General features: G+C 31.2%; 2 protein-coding genes across 2 annotated transcripts in view; one reads left to right on the top strand and one right to left on the bottom strand.

Moving 5' to 3' along the window:
- Window positions 1-4: 4 nt before the first annotated feature.
- On the bottom strand, window positions 5-2,350 carry LOC140048927 (zinc transporter ZIP1-like). The gene has a single exon (XM_072093727.1). It carries the CDS (start codon window positions 1,441-1,443, stop codon window positions 481-483), a length of 963 nt encoding a protein of 320 aa, XP_071949828.1. The 5' UTR covers window positions 1,444-2,350; the 3' UTR covers window positions 5-480.
- Window positions 2,351-4,090: 1,740 nt separating this feature from the next.
- LOC140048656 (VWFA and cache domain-containing protein 1-like) overlaps window positions 4,091-24,268 on the top strand; it is a 36,346-nt gene continuing 16,168 nt past the window's right edge. Inside the window, exons 1-15 of the mRNA XM_072093426.1 lie at window positions 4,091-4,311; window positions 5,378-5,533; window positions 6,227-6,292; window positions 6,731-6,898; window positions 7,222-7,427; window positions 7,664-7,823; window positions 7,958-8,087; window positions 8,312-8,389; window positions 8,957-9,094; window positions 10,139-10,224; window positions 10,508-10,643; window positions 11,257-11,406; window positions 12,163-12,174; window positions 12,885-13,011; window positions 13,408-13,531. Of these exons, the coding sequence (XP_071949527.1) occupies window positions 5,393-5,533; window positions 6,227-6,292; window positions 6,731-6,898; window positions 7,222-7,427; window positions 7,664-7,823; window positions 7,958-8,087; window positions 8,312-8,389; window positions 8,957-9,094; window positions 10,139-10,224; window positions 10,508-10,643; window positions 11,257-11,406; window positions 12,163-12,174; window positions 12,885-13,011; window positions 13,408-13,531 (1,722 nt within the window). The 5' untranslated portion in view covers window positions 4,091-4,311; window positions 5,378-5,392. The remainder of the gene's footprint in view (window positions 4,312-5,377; window positions 5,534-6,226; window positions 6,293-6,730; window positions 6,899-7,221; window positions 7,428-7,663; window positions 7,824-7,957; window positions 8,088-8,311; window positions 8,390-8,956; window positions 9,095-10,138; window positions 10,225-10,507; window positions 10,644-11,256; window positions 11,407-12,162; window positions 12,175-12,884; window positions 13,012-13,407; window positions 13,532-24,268) is intronic.

Here is a 24,268-nt window from a genome sequence, read left to right as displayed (position 1 = left end):
AATATGTGATTTCGTTTAATAACAACAATTGTGACTTTTCACTAAAAACATAAAAAAATATTGAATAATCAATAGACCACCCTATACAATGTGGTATAATATTCGCATTCATGCGCTATCCTTAAAAAATTACAGACGGTACAATATATTAACAAAATTATAATAATGTATACAAATACTATAGTAACTATATAAACACTCGCAGTATAAATAAATTGGCTAAATCTAGTGTACGATATAGTATTTCATTTCTGTATCGATCGATAAATCTTGCCATACCAACAGACAGGTGAACAAATATGCCTTGTTTCTGTGTGTTGAATTATTAAATATAATAATATTTATTTGTATGATGTTCTAAGATGTATGTATATATGTCGGCCATACTTTACTGAGTCGCTTCCGAAGACGCTCGCTTAAATATATATAAATACGTATTGTTATAATGTGTTGCACGGCTGTGGTGAGTTTATTGAAAAGTTAAATTGCTAGAACGCCAGCTATAGTTGAAAATCCGATTAAAACTGCAGCAAGTTTAGCCAGACGATATTTCTTTGATTTGAGCTCGTGCGGCAGAATCTCCAAAAATGTTATATAAAGAAAAGTTCCGGTTGCTAGCCCTTGTAAAACACCCGACACCATATCACGTGAGTTTGAATCTGAAGATGTGATTTGCATTCCGATGATGATGCCAACTGGTGACATCAGAGAGAAGACGACCATACAAATGATCTTATTCAATGTCCGCATTTTACTCTTCGCAACACTTATAGCCACGCCCATTGCTTCTATCCCTTTATGTATAGCAATAGCGATAAATAAATCTAATACTCCTGCTGTTGTTGATTGCAGGCCCAGAGACAACCCTTCAAAAATTGAATGCACCGATAGTGAAAGAAGGAGGACAAACGCCGGAAGTATGTCACTAGGAGGAGTAACATGCCCGTGTATACTAGGCTTGTTTCCTCCTTCGTCAACTTTTCTCTTTTCTTCTTCCTGAGGAGAATCACTTTCGTACAGTGCTATGTCATTTTGGCTGGAGTACGATTGAGGACTTGAAGAAGCAGAAGCAAATGCCATATTTTCATAGTCTTGGTGTTCACCAAGTTTATCCAGGCATACTTCCACACCGACATCCAAAAACCCAATCAAGAAGAATCCTATTGATGCGATAAGCTCAGCCCATGAATAAGAATACGTTTTACCGTTTGCAGTAAACGCGTTTTCTAACAATTCACGAACTTCGGGTAAAAGATGTAATAGTGCAATTGACATGAACACACCTCCGGCGAACGCGTTCATAAACGAAAACCATACCTGAAATCTGTTGGATTCGTTTCCATCTTGATAACGCCATACACAGTACAAAGGTGCTAATCCAAATATGATTGCAATCAATAACAAACAGAATATAGATAGTATCTTTAAACCTTGTTCATCCATATTTACTTAAATAGTAATGCGACAGAATAGGCCTACAATTGTCAAAAAGTCAGGTTGGCCAAGTGCATTAATTTATACGGTTTCTGTATCTTTGCTTTTGCAAGTTACCTCTTTCTGTCGTTGACGTGTGCCATATAAGAGATCATGAGTCGATGCAATGGTTTAATCTAAATTCTGCTGTTTTATTGCCTGGTAGCATAAAACAATATGTCTGTCCAACAACGTGTTTCAAATGCAACAAAATAAATATGTCAACTGTCAAAAAGTTCAAGTTCATTAAAGTTTATCTTTTTAAACTTATAATTTCGTTGACATGTGTCATATATAACAAACCATGAGTCGAAGAAATACTCTGAACACTGCTGTGTTTATTGCCTGGTAGCGTACAACAATCTGTCCAACAACGTATTCCACGTTCGGGCCTTTTTGAATCGTGTGTGAATCCGGCACCGTATCGTGTCTATTATTAATTATAGCTAATGTACAATATTATCAATATCTACTGATTCTGCTCAGTGCAAGCGTGATATCACTCATAATCGATATATAAATATTAACACATCAGTGTAGCAACTGTTATAAATCACTGAATTGTTTGGAATAAAATATCAATAAGCAACTGCTTTGATTAGTCGACTACATCATCACTTACCGTGGACTCGCTGTTAAACTCTACAGTGCGCAGTCATTATACAACAGTTTCTTTGTTGGTGGTACATGACGGAACTGAATTTTGCTCATGTTTGACTGATGTTGACTGTAAATTTAATTAATAAACCGGACATCTTTCTCAATCACCCTCTCCCCGACTCACTCAATAAAAAACAATTAGTAACGTATTAGTATTTATGATCGTATCATTAATTATAATGTAGGCGGCTTATTGTGTCTAAAGTATACCCGCGTTTGTTGATCTAGAAAATAATTACCCTTGATTGTTACTGTACATGTCAACGCGTCCGAGGCGTCGTGTGAACACGGCTGAGGCGTCGTATGAACACGACTGAGGCGTCGTATGAACACGACTGAGGCGTCGTATGAACACTGCTTAGGCGTCGTGTGATTGCGGCTGAGGCGTCATATGAACACGGCTGAGGCGTCGAGTGATTGCGGCTGAGGCGTCGTGAGAACACTGCTGAGGCGTCGTGTAATTGCGGCTGAGGCGTCGTATGAACACAGCTGAAGCGTCGTGTGATTGCGGCTGAGTCGTCGTATGAACACGGTTGATGCGTCGTCAGAAGACGACTGATGCATCGTGTGAACACGTCTGAGGCGTCGTATGAACACGGCTGAGGCGCCGTGTGTCCGCACGTTTCGTCCAGGAAACTATACAGTAAAATATTGGCAATTTCAATGACTGGGCCTACCTCTATATTATAAGTCGTTTAATGGTATTCGAATGCTTGAAAACTGAAAATCAATTCAGGGTTTGCGAACAATGGGTGTTATGCTAAAGAATAATACTCGTAAAAACCATAAAGAATACAATAAAGTACAACAATGTGTTTTATAAATAAATATAATATCACTGTCAAAATTTCATAGACCCATACGTTAGGCGTGAATAGAGAAACTGAATGGCGAACTTATTATTGTTAATACACTTCATGGGTTCTGCATAAGTGAAAAGTGAGAACATTTATATTTTTATTTCAAAACATATGTGTAGGCCTACTTGATGTTCTTGCTATACTGTATATATATATATATATATATATATATATATATATAAACACAGCAGGCAAAGAACATTAATTCTAAACCACCCGGTGATATACTGAAATTTAATTAATTAATTTGAAACGATAAAGATAAGGAAATCTGTGAGAATGAGAAAAAGTCGCCCCAACCGAGACTCGAACTCGGACCGTCTGCTTGATATGCAGTTGCCCTAACCATTAGACCACTGGGGCTTTCATGGTATTGTTCAAACTCGATTGGATAGCGACTCTTTAACATTCTCGGCGTGGTACGGAGGAACAGCACTAGTCCTCAGTTGTACGCACGCGCAACAGAGATCAAATTGATACCCCCTCATCTTTCAGTATTTTTATTCACGAGGCGGGATCTCCAAGGAGATACTTTTTATATATATAAACACAGCAGGCAAAGAACTTTTTCTCATTCTCACAGATTTCCTCATCTTTATCGTTTCAAATTAATTAATTAAATTTCAGTATATCACCGGGCGGTTTAGAATTAATGTTCTTTGCCTCTTGTGTTTATATATATATATATATATATATATATACATATATATATATATATATATATATATATATATATATATATATATATATATATATATATATATATATATATATATATATATATATATATATATATATGAATATTTCTTTTATTCCGGTCCATATATATATATATATATATATATATATATATATATATATATATATATATATATATATATATATATATATATATATATATATATATATATATATATATATATATATATATATATATATGAATATTTCTTTTATTCCGGTCCACCCAGGCAGCACTTGCCAGCTTTATACTATGACGTTATCCAAATTCCTTCACTTGCACTGATGAAGGGCTAGTGTTGCCCGAAAGCTCTGCTAACTATTCTGGCTGTTACTTTATCGTTGACGTTTTAAATTAAAGAAAATGTGAGTTTGTATTTATTTTATCTTGTTTTTCCCATTTTCTTTTGCGATAGTGGATATGACACTGTTGGTCACTGGTGGTTGTGGTAATGAAACTGTGGTGTCAGGGATTAAATTCGTAGTGTTGGTGCTTCTGTCATGAATCTTGGTGACTGTGGAAATACAGCTTTCAGTGGAGAATAAGCCAGTGTTAGGAGTGTATCATTAATGCGTAATTGTACATTTACTTTCTTATTTATTCGCTTTTTATTACTTCTTCATTACTAAACTTCTTCCTGAAACTTCTTCCTTAAACTTCTTCCTTAAACTTCTTCCTTACTCAACTTTACTCAACATCTTCCTTAAACTACTTCCTTACTGAACTTCTTCCTTACTAAACATCTTCCTTACTCAACTTCTTCTTTACTAAACCTCTTCCTTACTAAACTTCTTCCTTACTAATATAAACTTCTTCCTTTACTAAACTTCTTCCTTAATAAACTTCTTACTAAACTTCTTCCTTAGTAAACTTCTTACTTCCTTAGTAAACTTCTTACTTTCTTACTAAACTTCTTACTTCCTTACTAAACTTCTTCCTTACTAAACTTCTTACTTCCTTACTAAACTTCTTACTTCCTTACTAAACTACTTCCTTACTTAACTATTTTTTCAAAACCAATTACATTTGTTAATGTCATGTGACAATATATTTGCATACATGCTTTCTCATGTATACGAGTAAATATACCACTCGCTCTCTTGTGAAAATGTTTTCACTGTAAAGAGTGATCAAACTCTTAAGAGTGGATAAAATTGTAGTTGTAAAAAAAGTATTTCACCGTTGGAAGAGTGAATATCGTGAACTAGAGCGATTTTCACTATTTTAAGAAGTGGTCCTTTGGTACACTCCTCAATAATATTTGATTTATTTGTAATACCTTTTGTGCTTATCTCACAAAGGGTAATATTTTTGCCCGTTTGTATCGCAAATGCTCCCTTTATTTTCATGGAAAACCCCCCTTTGAACTCGATTTAGAAAGGTTTCATTTCTATTATTATGTTTGAATGGAACTACGGTACAAGCCAGTACAGTTTCAAATAAGGTATGGTAGGCATGCTTTGTATTGAATATTGCTATATATCTATATTAAATTCTAAACAGGCCGCTTACCCTTTTAGATTCAATTCTAACCATTTCTATTACAGATAATTGGGTCCGATGCCAACAGGAAGTCAATATGTTTATTCCATATCGATGGTCTATTCTAAATATAGTAAAATAATATATTGCATAATTTCTTTAGTTTTACAGTCCTAGAATGTTGTTAGTTGAGATTATTTTGAGTTTGTTATTTTTAAATTCAATACATCAGTCGAAATGCCAAAACCTCGATGCGACAATGTTGTCTAATCAACTTTCGATTTTGACAAATGATGTACTTGGAGTTCAAACAATGCAGGTAAGGTTTTCCCAATATACATTAAAACAATTTAAAAATGTATATTTTCTGTTATAGTTAATAGACTAACGATCTTATTAGTTGCACCATGGAGGATTCCTACATGTTTGCACTAACTAACCCATTTTAATAATAATAAACCTATTGATCATCATCAGCTACTAATTTATTTGTATTGCATTCTAGTAAACCAATTTATATATTTAGTGTGATTTGATTCCTTGGCTGAGTTTACAAACATCAGCAAACTACGGTATAGTTTTTAACGAACGGTTTGTCAGTTTGAAGCAAACTTTGGCAAATTTCTATTAACAAATTATTTTGCCCGACAAACTTAAGTGCATGTTTTTCAATACGGCGTAACTTCGAATTTTTCGCATGTCGATTAGTGGGTTTTTCGGTTTTTTCCATGATGACATAATTACGGACCACTGATTACAGTGTACAGTAGTTCAATTGTGTTGCGTATATAATCATAATAAACCGATGGCGGCGCTATTTTACTACATATATTTTCAATATGGTTTAACACAGAATACGGAGTACAATTTTTATTTTGTTTAAACTAGCCTACTTTCTGACGTATTTTATCATTTTAAAAGAAATTTAAATTTTAAAAAAAATGTTTATAAATATTGCAACACGATAACACATTTCCCTCAATTACTTTTAATCATTTTATTCTTTTTTTAGGATATATTAAACAAATACGATTATGATAATATAGAAAAAGAGAATGGAGGGGATCTTGCTGATACAGTAAGTATACAATTGTTTGCGCAGTGCATCGAACTTATGTCTTTTGTAAAAACAGTAGGACTAGGCATATTGTGTTACTAATCAATGCTTTAGTAGTCTTAAATATAATTGTTAGTATATCTTTATAAAAAAGTTGTTGCGGAACAGGAGTATCGCATTGAGGATCCTAAAATCTGACATCGAATTATTGGCCATTTTGTAACCACAAATTTCATTTCACCAATTTCTTTTATCTTAAGTTTTTTAAAGTCTCATAACTTCATCTTAGTCTATCATCATCTCATTTAAGCATCCTACCTGTTTTCTTTCTTGCATTTGAAATATATCGCAAGACCAGTTTGATAAAGATGATCAAGATGATTTTGTTATTGGTATTGTTGGCAGTGTATTGTATATTTTCTTAAAACTTTCTAATAGGAGTGTTTCTCTTCTTTCCAGTTGAAGACGTCCTTACAATACAAGTATCAAAATGCAATTGATGTGACAAAACAGTTGGTTGAAATTGTCAAAACTTCAATTAGTACTAATAACGAAATGAGTGCCTGGCCACAGTGCTGTGAAGTTTCGCTCGATGGCTTTGAAGATAACCATCAATTTAAGCAACCGGTAAGATAATTTTATTTATCCTTTTATTACACTATAATTTACCCATGTATTTATAAGGTTTGCATCATTTCTTTATTTGCATCAAGCCTAACCCCGTATTATTAATTTGTGAACACTTTATGTGACAAAAAAAATGTGCCCCATGGACATGATGATGTCATATCACTACCATATTTGGGCACATCACCCTTTTTTGTCAAACTATATTTTGATAGTGTAGACAGAGAGCTTTAGGTTATGAAAGAAAATCTTGCATGAATCAGTAATATTTTGCAGTTCTCTTGTAGAGAATAAACTTTTTGTTTGTTTTTTTTTAAACTTAGACTGATTTTTCCAAACTTTGTACCCGAATCAGCAGTACAGCATCTGCTGAACCCCACATGCTTTCTGAAGACGCATTTAACGAGATGAAGACAATTTACAATCAACAAAACGTTTTGTGGCAGTTCTATGGAGATGATGTAGGAGGGCTTCATCAGTATCCGACTGCAGAAACATTAGACTGTGTCAAATATGACGCACGGTATAGGTTAGTTTTTAATCGTCTTAAAGCCTTTTGTTCAGTAGGCGAATATATCCACGCGAAACTGATTTCTGACCTCTGCAAACACTTTTCGAGTCACATGATTTCAATTTAGTGGAATTAGGATAAGTAATAATATGATACTTCTAGCCTAATTTGTTTTTATTTGAAGGAGTATCCCATTGAATTGTGCTGGCTGAGTGATAGTTATAAAACAATAACTAAACTTAATCTCCTATTAGGCCATGGTTTATAGAAGCAGCAACACCAATGCCAAAAGACGTAGTTCTGGTAATTGATAGAAGTGGATCCATGTCAACTGAGCACAATGGTCGGACTTTGATGGACATTGCTCAAGAAGCAGCAATAACGGTTTTAAAGACCCTGAATCCAAGTGACCGTGTATGTTTGTGTATTTAATTTTCATCATAGAAAATAATGCTCTCTGTTTAAAAAAACCATAGTAGTAGTAGTACTAACGACCGTAATAATACCTTCTCTCTGGGAAATATTAAAGTTTGTTTTTGTTAATTTAGGTTGGACTTGTGTCTTTTTCTACTGAAGCTTCAACACCAGATAGTGGTTGTCACTCAGAAAGATTAGCAGAGGCTTCAGCATTTAATGGCTTAGGTCTCGAAGCTGAAATTAATAACATTTCACCTTCTGGTATGTACACAAACAAAGTAGGTACATTCTCAGTATGAAAACAATTTTATTGTGATTTTAAAACTTTTCGACTATATTAGTCAAAACTCTCACGATTCCAGTGAAGTCAAAAGTCAAAACTCGCACGCCATACTGGTGGAAAATGTTGTCTTGTCTTCTATTCTATTCAAAGTATGGACATGGAGGTACCTGTATATGTAAATAAAAATCTGTTTTTACTACAGGTGATACATACTATGTAAATGCTATCAATTTGGCATTTGATCTTCTGGAGAGCTCTATTCCTGAAAACCAATTTCGAAGTAAGTTGTCAATGAATGATTACTTTTTTCAAATGTATTTTTTAAATGATATTTTGTATTAACAGCACAAATTAAAGTTTGAAAAGATAAGAATGTGCAGTTACTGCAGTAACTACATTTATTTACTCGCTGATTTTAGTTTGATTCAATGTGAAAGTTTATGAAGCAGTCGCAAACAAAATGGAATTTACTGCAGTAACTGCAGTAGAATCGTTTTTACATTATTCTCAAAGTATACATCAAGCGGACAATTATTACAGGTGCATACTACTGTATTCCAATTCCCCAGTAACAATAAACAATATTACATTTAAATTTGTTATATTTTTGCTCATCTGTATGAAGTTTGATAGAAGATTTATAGTTTTCATTTTCTCAACCATAGCAATATATTTCTGCTGTCTGCACTATCAAACTAGTTTAACAAAAAAAAGTGTTATGTGCCCAAATATGGTAGTGATATACCCAAAATATGGGAGTGATATGACATCATCATGTCAATTTAAGGGCACATCACATTTTTGTTTAGACAGAGCTTTAGGAACAATTTTAAATACTTTATTTTAGGCCAGTTAATATTATTCTTGACCGATGGAATACCAACTGATAGTAAAGATGCAGTAATGGAAACATTATTGCAGAGAAATCAAGCACTTCTGTTCAAAGTGACTATCTTGACTTTTGGATTTGGAATTGGTATTGATGGTAAGTATACAATTTATAATTGACATACACAACAAGACAGGGTCCCTTAGCAAAGCCGAATGCTTAAATAGCCTTCGATAAGCATTCGATAAGCATTTGAATGCTAATTTAGTGGTCATTTCAAGATTTTAGGCATTCATAGTTTAAACCAATTAATAATCGGAATGCTTATAAAAGTCAGTTAGCATTCAGTTAAGCTACTCTGAATGGTAGTGTGAATTCTAAGAACATTGGTAGCATTCAGGAAGATATTTTGAATGGTAAACAAGGAATTAATTTATTTCTCAACCAATCAGATCCATCCTCACTAACTGCCAAAAAACAACAACAAATTCAAATTCAAGAGACCAATGGCTAGAGAAGAGGCTGATTTGAGTGAGGAGGCCTAGCCTGCAGCCTTCCTTCTTTTTACAGCAACCCGTGTTTTAACTAAACAGTACCAAAATTTGAATAAATTAAGTAAATGGGTTTATTGGCATTACCAATATTATACAGAATATATATATCACGGCATCAGATAATAACTTGAAAATTGTGGACCAAAAACGATACATAGAAAGAAACATACACAGCAAGTATATACTTGGCAAATGCTTTAAGTTACTGATTAAAAAAAACAATAGACCAATTGATTTTAAACTGTATGGGCCTTTAGTTTAACTAGAAACTGAGGCGGATTAATATAAGGCCACATTGGAATGTCTACAATGATATAGCAGATTAGATGGTTTATCTGGGAGTACTGGGAATACAAAAGATGTAGAATAGCGTAGCATACTTGTATATAATTAAATAATTGGTAATCTTAACGAATAATGATAATTATAATAAACTCAGTATATTTTTATAAAATTTTTACCTTTCTATAATCATCTTTTATTAATTTTCATTGTTGTGTATTGTAAATCACATGTTTGCCCTCTGGGATTGTTGTGGTGTTTTTTTATATGCCAAATAAATTCCGAAAAATTAATTTTTTTTTAAATTGCGTACAGAGGTAAACCCTCTATTTATCTACTTTTCAAATGCTTTTTTTGTTTGCAGAAAGTACTGGTATCTTATCAGACATTGCTCTTCAGAATTATCAGAAATACAACTTAACACCGGACACTTCAGTTGGTGAAATTCATGTAAGTTGTCTTTATGTTCATCTTGGTGCCATACAAATTTGAGATAAAACGTTCAACCTCCTATTGCTGTTGACGTGTGAAGGCTAACATATCTTTTCATTTCTAGTTCCATTTTGTTTTGTATTTTAGAGCCTGAGTACATGTATCTTAGAGAATCTTTGACTATTACCATAAATTTTATTTCTGGATCTTTTTAAACTTTTCTTGTTCACTATCAAGTGTACCATTATAGAGAGTTATGCTATTTACTACGATTTTATTTCCATGTTTTTCCTCTTTCTAGCCTGGTGAATATACTTACGTTAGCAATCCTGATAACCTTAGAGCGTCAATGGCATCTTACTACAATTTCATTTCTGGTGCAGGAACCCATAATGATATTTTAATAACAGTTCCGTATGCGGATGCATTTGGTGCAGGTAAGATTCTAAAAAAAAAGTTTGTTCTTATTTAACAAATGTCAGATCCCTTTCCACCCAAAAAACATAATCTACACGCTTGGACGGAAGCACCTGGTATCTATTGTTTTCGTAAAAATGTTGATACGCAAGGTTTTTTGATAAAGTTTGATAGTTGTAATTGCAGCCTCTGGTTTGACCACGCTTTTATAAAGTCTTTCTATTTTTTAAAAGACTGTATAAGGTTTAAACGGTTTAAAAAGTAGCGGAGCTGTAGCTTGGTGGTTAACATGCTTGCCTTCCAATCCCTTCCAGGGTTCAATCTTAACCTAGTGCCAGGGTTGTAACTCATGACTCTTTCAAATCCACTCCCTAAGCCTCAAATGAGACTTAGTTTATAAGCATGATAAACTATAACATTTGTATCCATCTTGTAATTGGCGAGTTTGTGCTCTCTGTTGGATGAGTATATTACATACTTCCTTATCTCCAGTCACTAAATCTTCCATTCCCAACAACTTCTTAAAGTCAATATGGGCAGCTGTATTTTGTTTTGCTTCTAATTGTCTTTTCTGTTCAGTTATTTTGCCAGAATACCAATAATTACTATTATTTCCTATTTCTACTTCTACAGGTTTATTGAGCTCAGTGTTAAAACCTGTCAGAATTAATGGGGAATTTAGAGGTGTAGTTGGTACTGATATCCCATTAGCAGAAATATTTGAAGATCTCACCTATTTCAAGCAAGGAGAATATTCATACGCATTTATGTTTGACAAAAAAGGTAGGTTATTTTTATTACATTTATGACATATCTTTTTTCATACATTGTTTATTTCTATTTGTAATGGCAGTTTAGAGAAAAGCCTCCTGGAAAGGCCAGATAGCCACATAACTGTTAAGGCTAGTGGCTAATAAGGCGACCTCCTCTTAAATAATTCACAAAGAAAACATATACACAAGATGCTCTACACAAACAAAGTCTTATTACAAGAGTAGAGTTGTTCTGTCATTAGAAAAAAACCCTGCCATCTTACAGGATTTGGACCCAGGACCTTGGGATTGGTATCCAAGCATTTAAACCACCAACAGCTCCATCACGGGAAAGTGTCCAAATGAGAGGTTCTACTGTATCCAAATTTCCAAATATAACATTCAGTTTATAACCAGGTGTTTTAGAATTTCCTCTAATGCTTGTAAATGTTTATATATATATATATATATATGACGTTATCCAAATTCCTTCACTTGCACTGATGAAGGGCTAGTGTTGCCCGAAAGCTCTGCTAACTTTTCTGGCTGTTTACTTTATCGTTTTGATTTAGCTTTTCGCTTTTTATTTTTGTATCTCCATTGAGATCCAGCCACTGATACCCACAGCATTGTCATTTTTTTCAGTAATTTGCCTTTGGATTTATATATATATATATATTTTGTTTGCCTCACAAGAATTATTATTGTTGTTATTTACAATATAGATAAACAATTTATAATTATAATACGTATATAATATTTATCTTTTTTTTTCTTGTTTGTGCAGAATCAGTTCAAGGTATGCTTAACTATTTTGTTTTTTTGTTAATAAGCATCTTTATTTCTGGACTATTAAATGTATTGATCTTTAAGTTTCTTCATTTATCAAATGTATAATTCAATGATACAGTCTCTGAAAAACTTGATTCCTATGACAGATTAATCAAATCAATTTATGAAATCCTTAAATTTTTTCTCTCTGTTATCATCAAATTATTTGTGTCCCTGAATAATTAACAGTTTGAAGTATGATTATAATACCAAATTCACACTGAATCCGACTTGTTTCAATTTGCATTTATTTTTCCATGGACTATGAGACAATCCAAATTTTACTTGTGACTTTAATGTTGAGAATCCGCTTCATTTCGTATGTTATTGCCCTAAATTATAATCTACAAAGAGATGTAATCGCTAACTTAATTATCGAGGATATCTTAGTCGAGGATTATTCTTTAACAGTAGGCCTATAATTTAAATTGTTTAAGTGAAAATTTTATTTTTGGATCTGATCTTCTTTTGACTCTTGAAAATACTCCATTGTTTTATTATGTACAATTTCTTGTTAATTCTGGAAGATTTGATTGATGTACTGTTCTTTATTGTTTAACTATATTTGTACTGTATTTTTTATCTGAGGCGCCCCTTGAAGCTAAAGTGGTTTAAAAAAAATTGAATAAAAAAAAAATGTGTTATATGATATATGATAAACTCATTTTTTATTTTCAGGTCGCACACTGACTCATCCGTTGCTACCTCTGACACAAGTGGTTACTAATGACTATTCAATATATGTTCACATTACAACTTTAGAAAGAGCTCCAGAATTTAAAGATGTTTACAATGATACAATCAGGTAATCCTCCTGGTAAAAACAATGTTAAATTTTCACATAAACACAATTTTATGACAATTTCAAGTCAAATGAGTTTTTACATTAGAGTAAGGTTAGATGGTGATCTCTTCAGTATTAGAATGGCAATCAGCTAATTTCCAAATAGTGTAACAAATTTGTTATCGTGCATATGTGGAATCATGAACAGCTTTATGTCTTATCCGAAGTATGAGAGTAAAGTATTTATCGTTATATATAAAGTATAAGGATAGAAGCAACATGGAATGGACATATCTCAAACCTATGCTTCTCTCATGCTGGTTCGATATTCTTTATCATTATCCATATGGCATATCACTTGTATACCAATGTTATAGTATGGTACTCAATTGATTTGTTGTTTATCTTCCAAAACAGTAATATACCCGATAGAGAAGAAGGACAACGTACATTTGTGGCAGACAAAATTATAGCACGTGGAGACACATTTGGTGAAGGTGTTGATGTTGTGTCCGTGAGAACAACGTACTACTGGAGACAGGTATGCTGTATATTGATTGCTGTAGATGTATATTTTAGGCGTATTATGAGCTATTCAAACTGTTTGCAAAAGATCTAATCGCATCCAGTGCTCATACAGAAACAGCGAGGAGTCTGAAGAGCTACAGATCTCCTCAAAACCGACCTGTCCAATACAACTATTGAGCAGGGCTCTAGCAACCAGTACGGTTGGTAAGGTTTCAACCTGACCACTTTTTGATAGAGGCCTTTGACAGGGTGTGTAGAAAGCGACGACCTCGAATTGGACGACCCCAACGACCCGGGCGACCTCGAATTGAACGAACTCGAATTGAACGACCCATAACACGAAACCGACGACCCCTATAGCCTAGCCTAGGCCTAAGTGTGGTATAACATCCCGAAGCCGAACATAGCCAAAGATCTTTAAACTATACCTTATTATATAATACTCGCAAGCAAGCAATTGATTGAAAAAATACAGAAATATCGCCATTTGATACTGATTGTGTCGACACGAACAAACGAAAAGATATGGAACGCCAAGAGTGCATCATTAAAACTGCATTCGACATATTAAAAATAAATTAAAAAGAAATAAATATTATACAATACATGGTTAAACCATGGACGTATAATTACATCTCGTCTTCTTATAACGAACACTATAGGCCTACCAAGCAGCGTAACATGTGCATGGGGGGATATGACCGGTTGGGCCGCCGACAAATTGAGCCGCCGGTAATTTCTATGAAACGGCCAGTGCGTCTTTTACGACATTTCGCGTAGTGATAGAGTGGTGTCCTAGTAGGCCCTACATAAGTTCATGGTCTTTAGGTTTATTGTGTCATGAAAATAAATAATAATTACATACTACAATTTTGTTGGTTTGAAACAGCAAAGGAAAGTACTGTAGTCATATTTAATAATTTAATTGTTTTTAATCTTTCAAGGTAAAAATGCAGTGCACTCCATAATATTTTTCTCGCGTGTATGCCTACCACGTAAAATCACGTTGTCTCTCAGGACTAATAGAGTATTGATATTCTTCGAATGAGGTTAAATAATTATTATTTTTTATTTACTATCTTTTAATATCATATTTTATTGAATTTTACAATGTTAATACACAAAATATTTTACTAAAAAACGGTGATTTTATGCAATTATTTTACTTCAACTGCCGCCTGAGGGGGCAACATGTTTACGTCATTTTTGGCTAAAAACGATCATTTTCGGTCATGTTTTAGGCCTTATATTTTGGAATCTACAAGTCAGATATTCATAATTATTTCTCTTTAATTATAATATTTAATAATATATACTGAAAACCGTGATATATAAACTTTGGAATATACATCGTTATATCTAATAATTAATATAAATAGAACTTCTATTAAATAGAAACGAGCACCGGCGAAAGTAAGCATTTGGCGTTTCATAGAAAATAACGTTTTTGGCGGCGCCTCAACTTGTCGGCGGCTCAACTTGGCCTAATCCTGCATGGGGAGGGCCATAAGAAAGCTTTACATTTCACACATGCATTGTATACGGTCAAACCATGGAGGTATAAAATATTTTTACCAAACCATGGAGCTGGTCAAACCATATACCTCCATGGTCAAACCTTACCTGCCGCTGAAAAAGGGCCTGGTTTGCCATGTTTATGATATTTCGTGTGCTAATCGAGTCGAATGCAGTTTTAATGATGCACTCTTGGCGTTCCATATCTGTTCGTTTGTTCGTGTCGACACATTCAGTATCAAATGGAGCTATATTGTGTAGTCGTTTTTTGATAACTGAGAACTATCAGTGTGTATCATCCTCGTACATAACTGTTTCTTAGTTGTAATAAAGATCACATTATTATAACATCTAGCATGTTATTATAATATATAAATTTATAGGTACCAATACTAATATTTTTATTTTCAAAAAAATTCGATAAGTATTTTAATAACACTAAAACAACATTCTTAATATAACAAATGATATGTAGTACTACTAAATCAATGTCTAATGCATAAAGGACTATGTATAGTATTATGATCAGTGTAGTTACAATTTGATAACTGAGCACGCATCTTTTAATATCTACCTCATCAATAATTAGCATTGATATCATATATCAGATTGTTGGATATGATCAGTGTAGTCATAATTTGATAACTGAGCACGCATCTTTTAATATCTACCTCATCAATAATTATTTTTAATAATCTATATCACATTGTTCGATATGATCAGTGTAGTCAGAATTTGATAACTGAGCACGCATCTTTTAATATCTACCTCATCAATAATTATTATTAATAATCTATATCACATTGTTCGATATAATCAGTGTAGTCAAAATTTGATAACTGAGCACGCATCTTTTAATATCTACCTCATCAATAATTATTACTAATAATCTATATCACATTGTGCGATATGATCAGTGTAGTCAGAATTTGATAACTGAGCACGCATCTTTTAATATCTACCTCATCAATAATTATTATTAATAATCTATATCACATTGTTCGATATAATCAGTGTAGTCAAAATTTGATAACTGAGCACGCATCTTTTAATATCTACCTCATCAATAATTATTACTAATATATCACATTGTGCGATATGATCAGTGTAGTCAGAATTTGATAACTGAGCACGCATCTTTTAATATCTACCTCATCAATAATTAATATTAATATCTTATATCACATTGTTGGATATGATCAGTGTAGTCATAATTTGATAACTGAGCACGCATCTTTTAATATCTACCTCATCAATAATTAATGTTAATAATCTAAATCACATTGTTGGATATGATCAGTGTAGTCATAATTTGATTACTGAGCACGCATCTTTTAATATCTACCTCATCAATAATTATTATTAATATCTTATATCACATTGTTGGATATGATCAGTGTAGTCATAATTTGATAACTGAGCACGCATCTTTAAATATCTACATCATCAATAATTATTAATAATAATCTATATCACATTTTGGGATATGATCAGTGTAGTCATAATTTGATAACTGAGCACGCATCTTTTAATATCTACCTTATCAATAATTATTATTAATATCTTATATCACATTGTTGGATATGATCAGTGTAGTCAGAATTTGATAACTGAGCACGCATCTTTAAATATCTTACCTCATCAATAATTATTATTAATAATCTATATCACATTGTTGGATATAATCAGTGTAGTCATAATTTGATAACTGAGCACGCATCTTTTAATATCTACCTCATCAATAATTATTATTAATAATCTATAGCACATTGTTTGATATGATCAGTGTAGTCATAATTTGATAACTGAGCACGCATCTTTAAATATCTACATCATCAATAATTATTAATAATAATCCATATCACATTTTTGGATATGATCAGTGTAGTCATAATTTGATAACTGAGCACGCATCTTTAAATATCCACCTAATCAAAAATTATTAATAATATCATATATCACATTGTTCGATATGATCAGTGTAGTCAGAATTTGATAACTGAGCACGCATCTTTTAATATCTACCTCATCAATAATTATTATTAATATCTTATATCACATTGTTGGATATGATCAGTGTAGTCATAATTTGATAACTGAGCACGCATCTTTAAATGTTTACCTCATCAATAATTATTAATAATAATCTATATCACATTTTGGGATATGATCAATGTAGTCATAATTTGATAACTGAGCACGCATCTTTTAATATCTACCTTATCAATAATTATTATTAATATCTTATATCACATTGTTGGATATGATCAGTGTAGTCAGAATTTGATAACTGAGCACGCATCTTTAAATATCTTACCTCATCAATAATTATTATTAATAATCTATATCACATTGTTGGATATAATCAGTGTAGTCATAATTTGATAACTGAGCACGCATCTTTTAATATCTACCTCATCAATAATTATTATTAATAATCTATAGCACATTGTTTGATATGATCAGTGTAGTCATAATTTGATAACTGAGCACGCATCTTTAAATATCTACATCATCAATAATTATTAATAATAATCCATATCACATTTTTGGATATGATCAGTGTAGTCATAATTTGATAACTGAGAACGCATCTTTAAATATCCACCTAATCAATAATTATTAATAATATCATATATCACATTGTTCGATATGATCAGTGTAGTCAGAATTTGATAACTGAGCACGCATCTTTTAATATCTACCTCATCAATAATTATTATTAATATCTTATATCACATTGTTGGATATGATCAGTGTAGTCATAATTTGATAACTGAGCACGCATCTTTAAATGTTTACCTCATCAATAATTATTATTAATAATCTATAGCACATTGTTTGATATGATCAGTGTAGTCATAATTTGATAACTGAGCACGCATCTTTTAATATCTACCTCTTCAATAATTAATGTTAATAATCTAAATCACATTGTTGGATATGATCAGTGTAGTCATAATTTGATAACTGAGCACGCATCTTTAAATATCTACCTCATCAATAATTATTATTAATAATCTATATCACATTGTTGGATATAATCAGTGTAGTCATAATTTGATTACTGAGCACGCATCTTTTAATATCTACCTCATCAATAATTATTATTAATATCTTATATCTCATTGTTTGATATGATCAGTGTAGTCATAATTTGATAACTGAGCACGCATCTTTAAATATCTACATCATCAATAATTATTAATAATAATCTATATCACATTGTGGGATATGATCAGTGTAGTCATAATTTGATAACTGAGCACGCATCTTTTAATATCTACCTCATCAATAATTATTATTAATATCTTATATCACATTGTTGGATATGATCAGTGTAGTCAGAATTTGATAACTGAGCACGCATCTTTAAATATCTACAGCATCAATCATTATTATTAATAATCTATATCACATTGTTGGATATAATCAGTGTAGTCATATTTTGATAACTGAGCACGCATCTTTTAATATCTACCTCATCAATAATTATTATTAATAATCTATAGCACATTGTTTGATATGATCAGTGTAGTCATAATTTGATAACTGAGCACGCATCTTTAAATATCTACAGCATCAATAATTATTAATAATAATCTATATCACATTTTTGGATATGATCAGTGTAGTCATAATTTGATAACTGAGCACGCATCTTTAAATATCCACCTAATCAATAATTATTAATAATATCATATATCACATTGTTCGATATGATCATTGTAGTCAGAATTTGATAACTGAGCACGCATCTTTTAATATCTACCTCATCAATAATTATTATTAATATCTTATATCACATTGTTGGATATGATCAGTGTAGTCATAATTTGATAACTGAGCACGCATCTTTAAATGTTTACCTCATCAATAATTATTATTAATAATCTATAGCACATTGTTTGATATGATCAGTGTAGTCATAATTAATTGATAACTGAGCACGCATCTTTTAATATCTACCTCATCAATAATTAATGTTAATAATCTAAATCACATTGTTGGATATGATCAGTGTAGTCATAATTTGATAACTGAGCACGCATCTTTAAATATCTACCTCATCAATAATTATTATTAATAATCTATATCACATTGTTGGATATAATCAGTGTAGTCATAATTTGATTACTGAGCACGCATCTTTTAATATCTACCTCATCAATAATTATTATTAAGATCTTATATCACATTGTTGGATATGATCAGTGTAGTCATAATTTGATAACTGAGCACGCATCTTTAAATATCTACATCATCAATAATTATTAATAATAATCTATATCACATTGTGGCAGTGTAGTCATAATTTGATAACTGAGCACGCATCTTTAAATATCCACCTAATCAATAATTATTAATAATATCATATATCACATTGTTCGATATGATCATTGTAGTCAGAATTTGATAACTGAGCACGCATCTTTTAATATCTACCTCATCAATAATTATTATTAATATCTTATATCACATTGTTGGATATGATCAGTGTAGTCATAATTTGATAACTGAGCACGCATCTTTAAATGTTTACCTCATCAATAATTATTATTAATAATCTATAGCACATTGTTTGATATGATCAGTGTAGTCATAATTTGATAACTGAGCACGCATCTTTTAATATCTACCTCATCAATAATTAATGTTAATAATCTAAATCACATTGTTGGATATGATCAGTGTAGTCATAATTTGATAACTGAGCACGCATCTTTAAATATCTACCTCATCAATAATTATTATTAAGATCTTATATCACATTGTTGGAAATGATCAGTGTAGTCATAATTTGATAACTGAGCACGCATCTTTAAATATCTACATCATCAATAATTATTAATAATAATCTATATCACATTGTGGGATATGATCAGTGTAGTCATAATTTGATAACTGAGCACGCATCTTTGAATATCTACCTCATCAATAATTATTATTAATATCTTATATCACATTGTTGGATATGATCAGTGTAGTCAGAATTTGATAACTGAGTACGCATCTTTCAATATCTACATCATCAATAATTATTAATAATAATCTATATCACATTGTGGGATATGATCAGTGTAGTCATAATTTGATAACTGAGCACGCATCTTTCAATATCTACCTCATCAATAATTATTATTAATATCTTATATCACATTGTTGGATATAATCAGTGTAGTCATAATTTGATAACTGAGCACGCATCTTTAAATATCTACCTCATCAATAATTATTATTAATAATCTATGTCACATTGTTGGATATGATCTGTATATTCATAATTTGTTATAACGCATCTTTTAATATCTACCTAATCAATAATAATTATTAATACTTAATGTTGGATATGATCAGTGTGATTTTGTTAGATTCACTGTATACAAGAGATCGAGTCGATGGGTTTTGAAAATGTGTTATTCTTTTGTTCCTAATTACCCTATTGATTTGTATCCGTTTGCTGTTTAAATTTATACTTTTAAGAACGCATCGTTTATGATGAACGTGTGCCGTTGTAAAAATAAAAATATTCCATATCTTTTTATGTTTGATATGTATTGTAGGGGCCATCATGAGACATGCTTTGGCTTCTATTGAGGGTCCCAGTTCTTCTTAACAGAATAAATGTGCAGTGAATGAATAATTTGATAAATGAGGACGTGTGTTTTAACATCGATCTATTCAGACCGTAATACTCTTCCAGAAATGATATGTTGCTATAATAGGCCTATGACAAATTTCCATTACATTAATAATTCAATTAAGATTTGAAATGTGTCAGAAATACTAAAGAAATCCAGTAATCTTATTGATTAATAATTATTTATACCATTTCTGATGAACGAACAGAAAACTAAACTTGCAGCCAATCAAAAAGCTGCTGTACTGTATAAGTAGGGAATTTTAAGTAGGAGTTGTTTTAAATGTCATTGGTCTCGGCTAATCAGTTATTGCCATTTGACTATGATAGGCATCTTTATTACCAAACAATATTAAAATATAATGACTTCCTTCACTTTTTACAACCTAGTTTGTGTTTTAAAATGTCAATTTTGGATAAATTTACAGATTTTACTATTTAAACTGCGTAAACTTAATGCAAACTTTAAAAAAACACCCACAAACATCATCCAAACAACTTAATATTGATTATACCACTACAAGAACTATAAAAGAGGACAATTTATGAAATAATTTCATTGAAATAGCTCTAGGTTTGAATTTTTAGGGTAAAAGATGTCAATTTTGGATAAATTTACAGATTTTGCCATGTAAACTGTGCAAACTTTAAAAAAACACCCCACAAACATCATCCAAACCACTTAATATTGAGTATACCACTACTAGAACTATAAAAGAGGACAATTTATGAAATAATTTTATTGAAATAGCTCTAGGTTTGAATTTTTAGGGTAAAAAATGTCAATTTTGGATAAATTTACAGATTTTACCATGTAAACTGCGTAAACTTAATGCAAACTTTAAAAAAAAACCCACAAACATCATCCAAACAACTTAATATTGATTATACCACTACTAGAACTATAAAAGAGGACAATTTATGAAATAATTTTATTGAAATAGCTCTGGTTTGAATTTTTAGGGTAAAAAATGTCAATTTTGGATAAATTTACAGATTTTGCCATGTAAACTGTGTAAACTTAATGCTAACTTAACAAAAACACCCCACAAACATCATTCAAACAACTTAATATTGATTATATCACTACTAGAACTGTAAAAGAAGAGAATTTTTGAAATCAATTTATTGAAATAGCTTTGAAGTTTGACTTTTTAGGGTGAAAAATGTCAATTTTGGATAAATTTACAGATTTTACCATTTAAACTGCGTAAACTTAATGCAAACTTTAAAAAAACACCCACAAACATCATCCAAACAACTTAATATTGATTATACCACTACAAGAACTATAAAAGAGGACAATTTATGAAATAATTTCATTGAAATAGCTCTAGGTTTGAATTTTTAGGGTAAAAGATGTCAATTTTGGATAAATTTACAGATTTTGCCATGTAAACTGTGCAAACTTTAAAAAAACACCCCACAAACATCATCCAAACCACTTAATATTGAGTATACCACTACTAGAACTATAAAAGAGGACAATTTATGAAATAATTTTATTGAAATAGCTCTAGGTTTGAATTTTTAGGGTAAAAAATGTCAATTTTGGATAAATTTACAGATTTTACCATGTAAACTGCGTAAACTTAATGCAAACTTTAAAAAAACACCCACAAACATCATCCAAACAACTTAATATTGATTATACCACTACTAGAACTATAAAAGAGGACAGTTTATGAAATAATTTTATTGAAATAGCTCTGGTTTGAATTTTTAGGGTAAAAAATGTCAATTTTGGATAAATTTACAGATTTTGCCATGTAAACTGCGTAAACTTAATGCTAACTTAACAAAAACACCCCACAAACATCATTCAAACAACTTAATATTGATTATATCACTACTAGAACTGCAAAAGAAGAGAATTTTTGAAATCAATTTATTGAAATAGCTCTAAGTTTGACTTTTTAGGGTGAAAAATGTCAATTTTGGATAAATTTACAGATTTTACCATTTAAACTGCATAAACTTAATGCAAACTTTAAAAAAACACCCACAAACATCATCCAAACAACTTGATATTGATTATACCACTACAAGAACTATAAAAGAGGACAATTTATGAAATAATTTCATTGAAATAGCTCTAGGTTTGAATTTTTAGGGTAAAAGATGTCAATTTTGGATAAATTTACAGATTTTGCCATGTAAACTGTGCAAACTTTAAAAAAACACCCCACAAACATCATCCAAACCACTTAATATTGAGTATACCACTACTAGAACTATAAAAGAGGACAATTTATGAAATAATTTTATTGAAATAGCTCTAGGTTTGAATTTTTAGGGTAAAAAATGTCAATTTTGGATAAATTTACAGATTTTACCATGTAAACTGCGTAAACTTAATGCAAACTTTAAAAAAACACCCACAAACATCATCCAAACAACTTAATATTGATTATACCACTACTAGAACTATAAAAGAGGACAGTTTATGAAATAATTTTATTGAAATAGCTCTGGTTTGAATTTTTAGGGTAAAAAATGTCAATTTTGGATAAATTTACAGATTTTGCCATGTAAACTGCGTAAACTTAATGCTAACTTAACAAAAACACCCCACAAACATCATTCAAACAACTTAATATTGATTATATCACTACTAGAACTGCAAAAGAAGAGAATTTTTGAAATCAATTTATTGAAATAGCTCTAAGTTTGACTTTTTAGGGTGAAAAATGTCAATTTTGGATAAATTTACAGATTTTACCATTTAAACTGCATAAACTTAATGCAAACTTTAAAAAAACACCCACAAACATCATCCAAACAACTTGATATTGATTATACCACTACAAGAACTATAAAAGAGGACAATTTATGAAATAATTTCATTGAAATAGCTCTAGGTTTGAATTTTTAGGGTAAAAGATGTCAATTTTGGATAAATTTACAGATTTTGCCATGTAAACTGTGCAAACTTTAAAAAAACACCCCACAAACATCATCCAAACCACTTAATATTGAGTATACCACTACTAGAACTATAAAAGAGGACAATTTATGAAATAATTTTATTGAAATAGCTCTAGGTTTGAATTTTTAGGGTAAAAAATGTCAATTTTGGATAAATTTACAGATTTTACCATGTAAACTGCGTAAACTTAATGCAAACTTTAAAAAAACACCCACAAACATCATCCAAACAACTTAATATTGATTATACCACTACTAGAACTATAAAAGAGGACAGTTTATGAAATAATTTTATTGAAATAGCTCTGGTTTGAATTTTTAGGGTAAAAAATGTCAATTTTGGATAAATTTACAGATTTTGCCATGTAAACTGCGTAAACTTAATGCTAACTTAACAAAAACACCCCACAAACATCATCCAAACAACTTAATATTGATTATATCACTACTAGAACTGTAAAAGAAGAGAATTTTTGAAATCAATTTATTGAAATAGCTCTGAAGTTTGACTTTTTAGGGTGAAAAATGTCAATTTTGGATAAATTTACAGATTTTACCATTTAAACTGCGTAAACTTAATGCAAACTTTAAAAAAACACCCACAAACATCATCCAAACAACTTAATATTGATTATACCACTACAAGAACTATAAAAGAGGACAATT

The sequence above is a fragment of the Antedon mediterranea genome, chromosome 5 (genome assembly GCF_964355755.1).
Source record: "Antedon mediterranea chromosome 5, ecAntMedi1.1, whole genome shotgun sequence".
NCBI lineage: Eukaryota > Metazoa > Echinodermata > Crinoidea > Comatulida > Antedonidae > Antedon > Antedon mediterranea.
The sequence above is the reverse complement of the archived record's forward strand: the minus strand, read 5'-3'. Positions and strand labels throughout refer to the sequence as shown.

Excerpts from the sequence above, each read along its gene's own strand:
- LOC140048927 (XM_072093727.1), bottom strand. The coding sequence starts at position 1,443 with ATGGATGAACAAGGTTTAAAGATACTATCTATATTCTGTTTGTTATTG.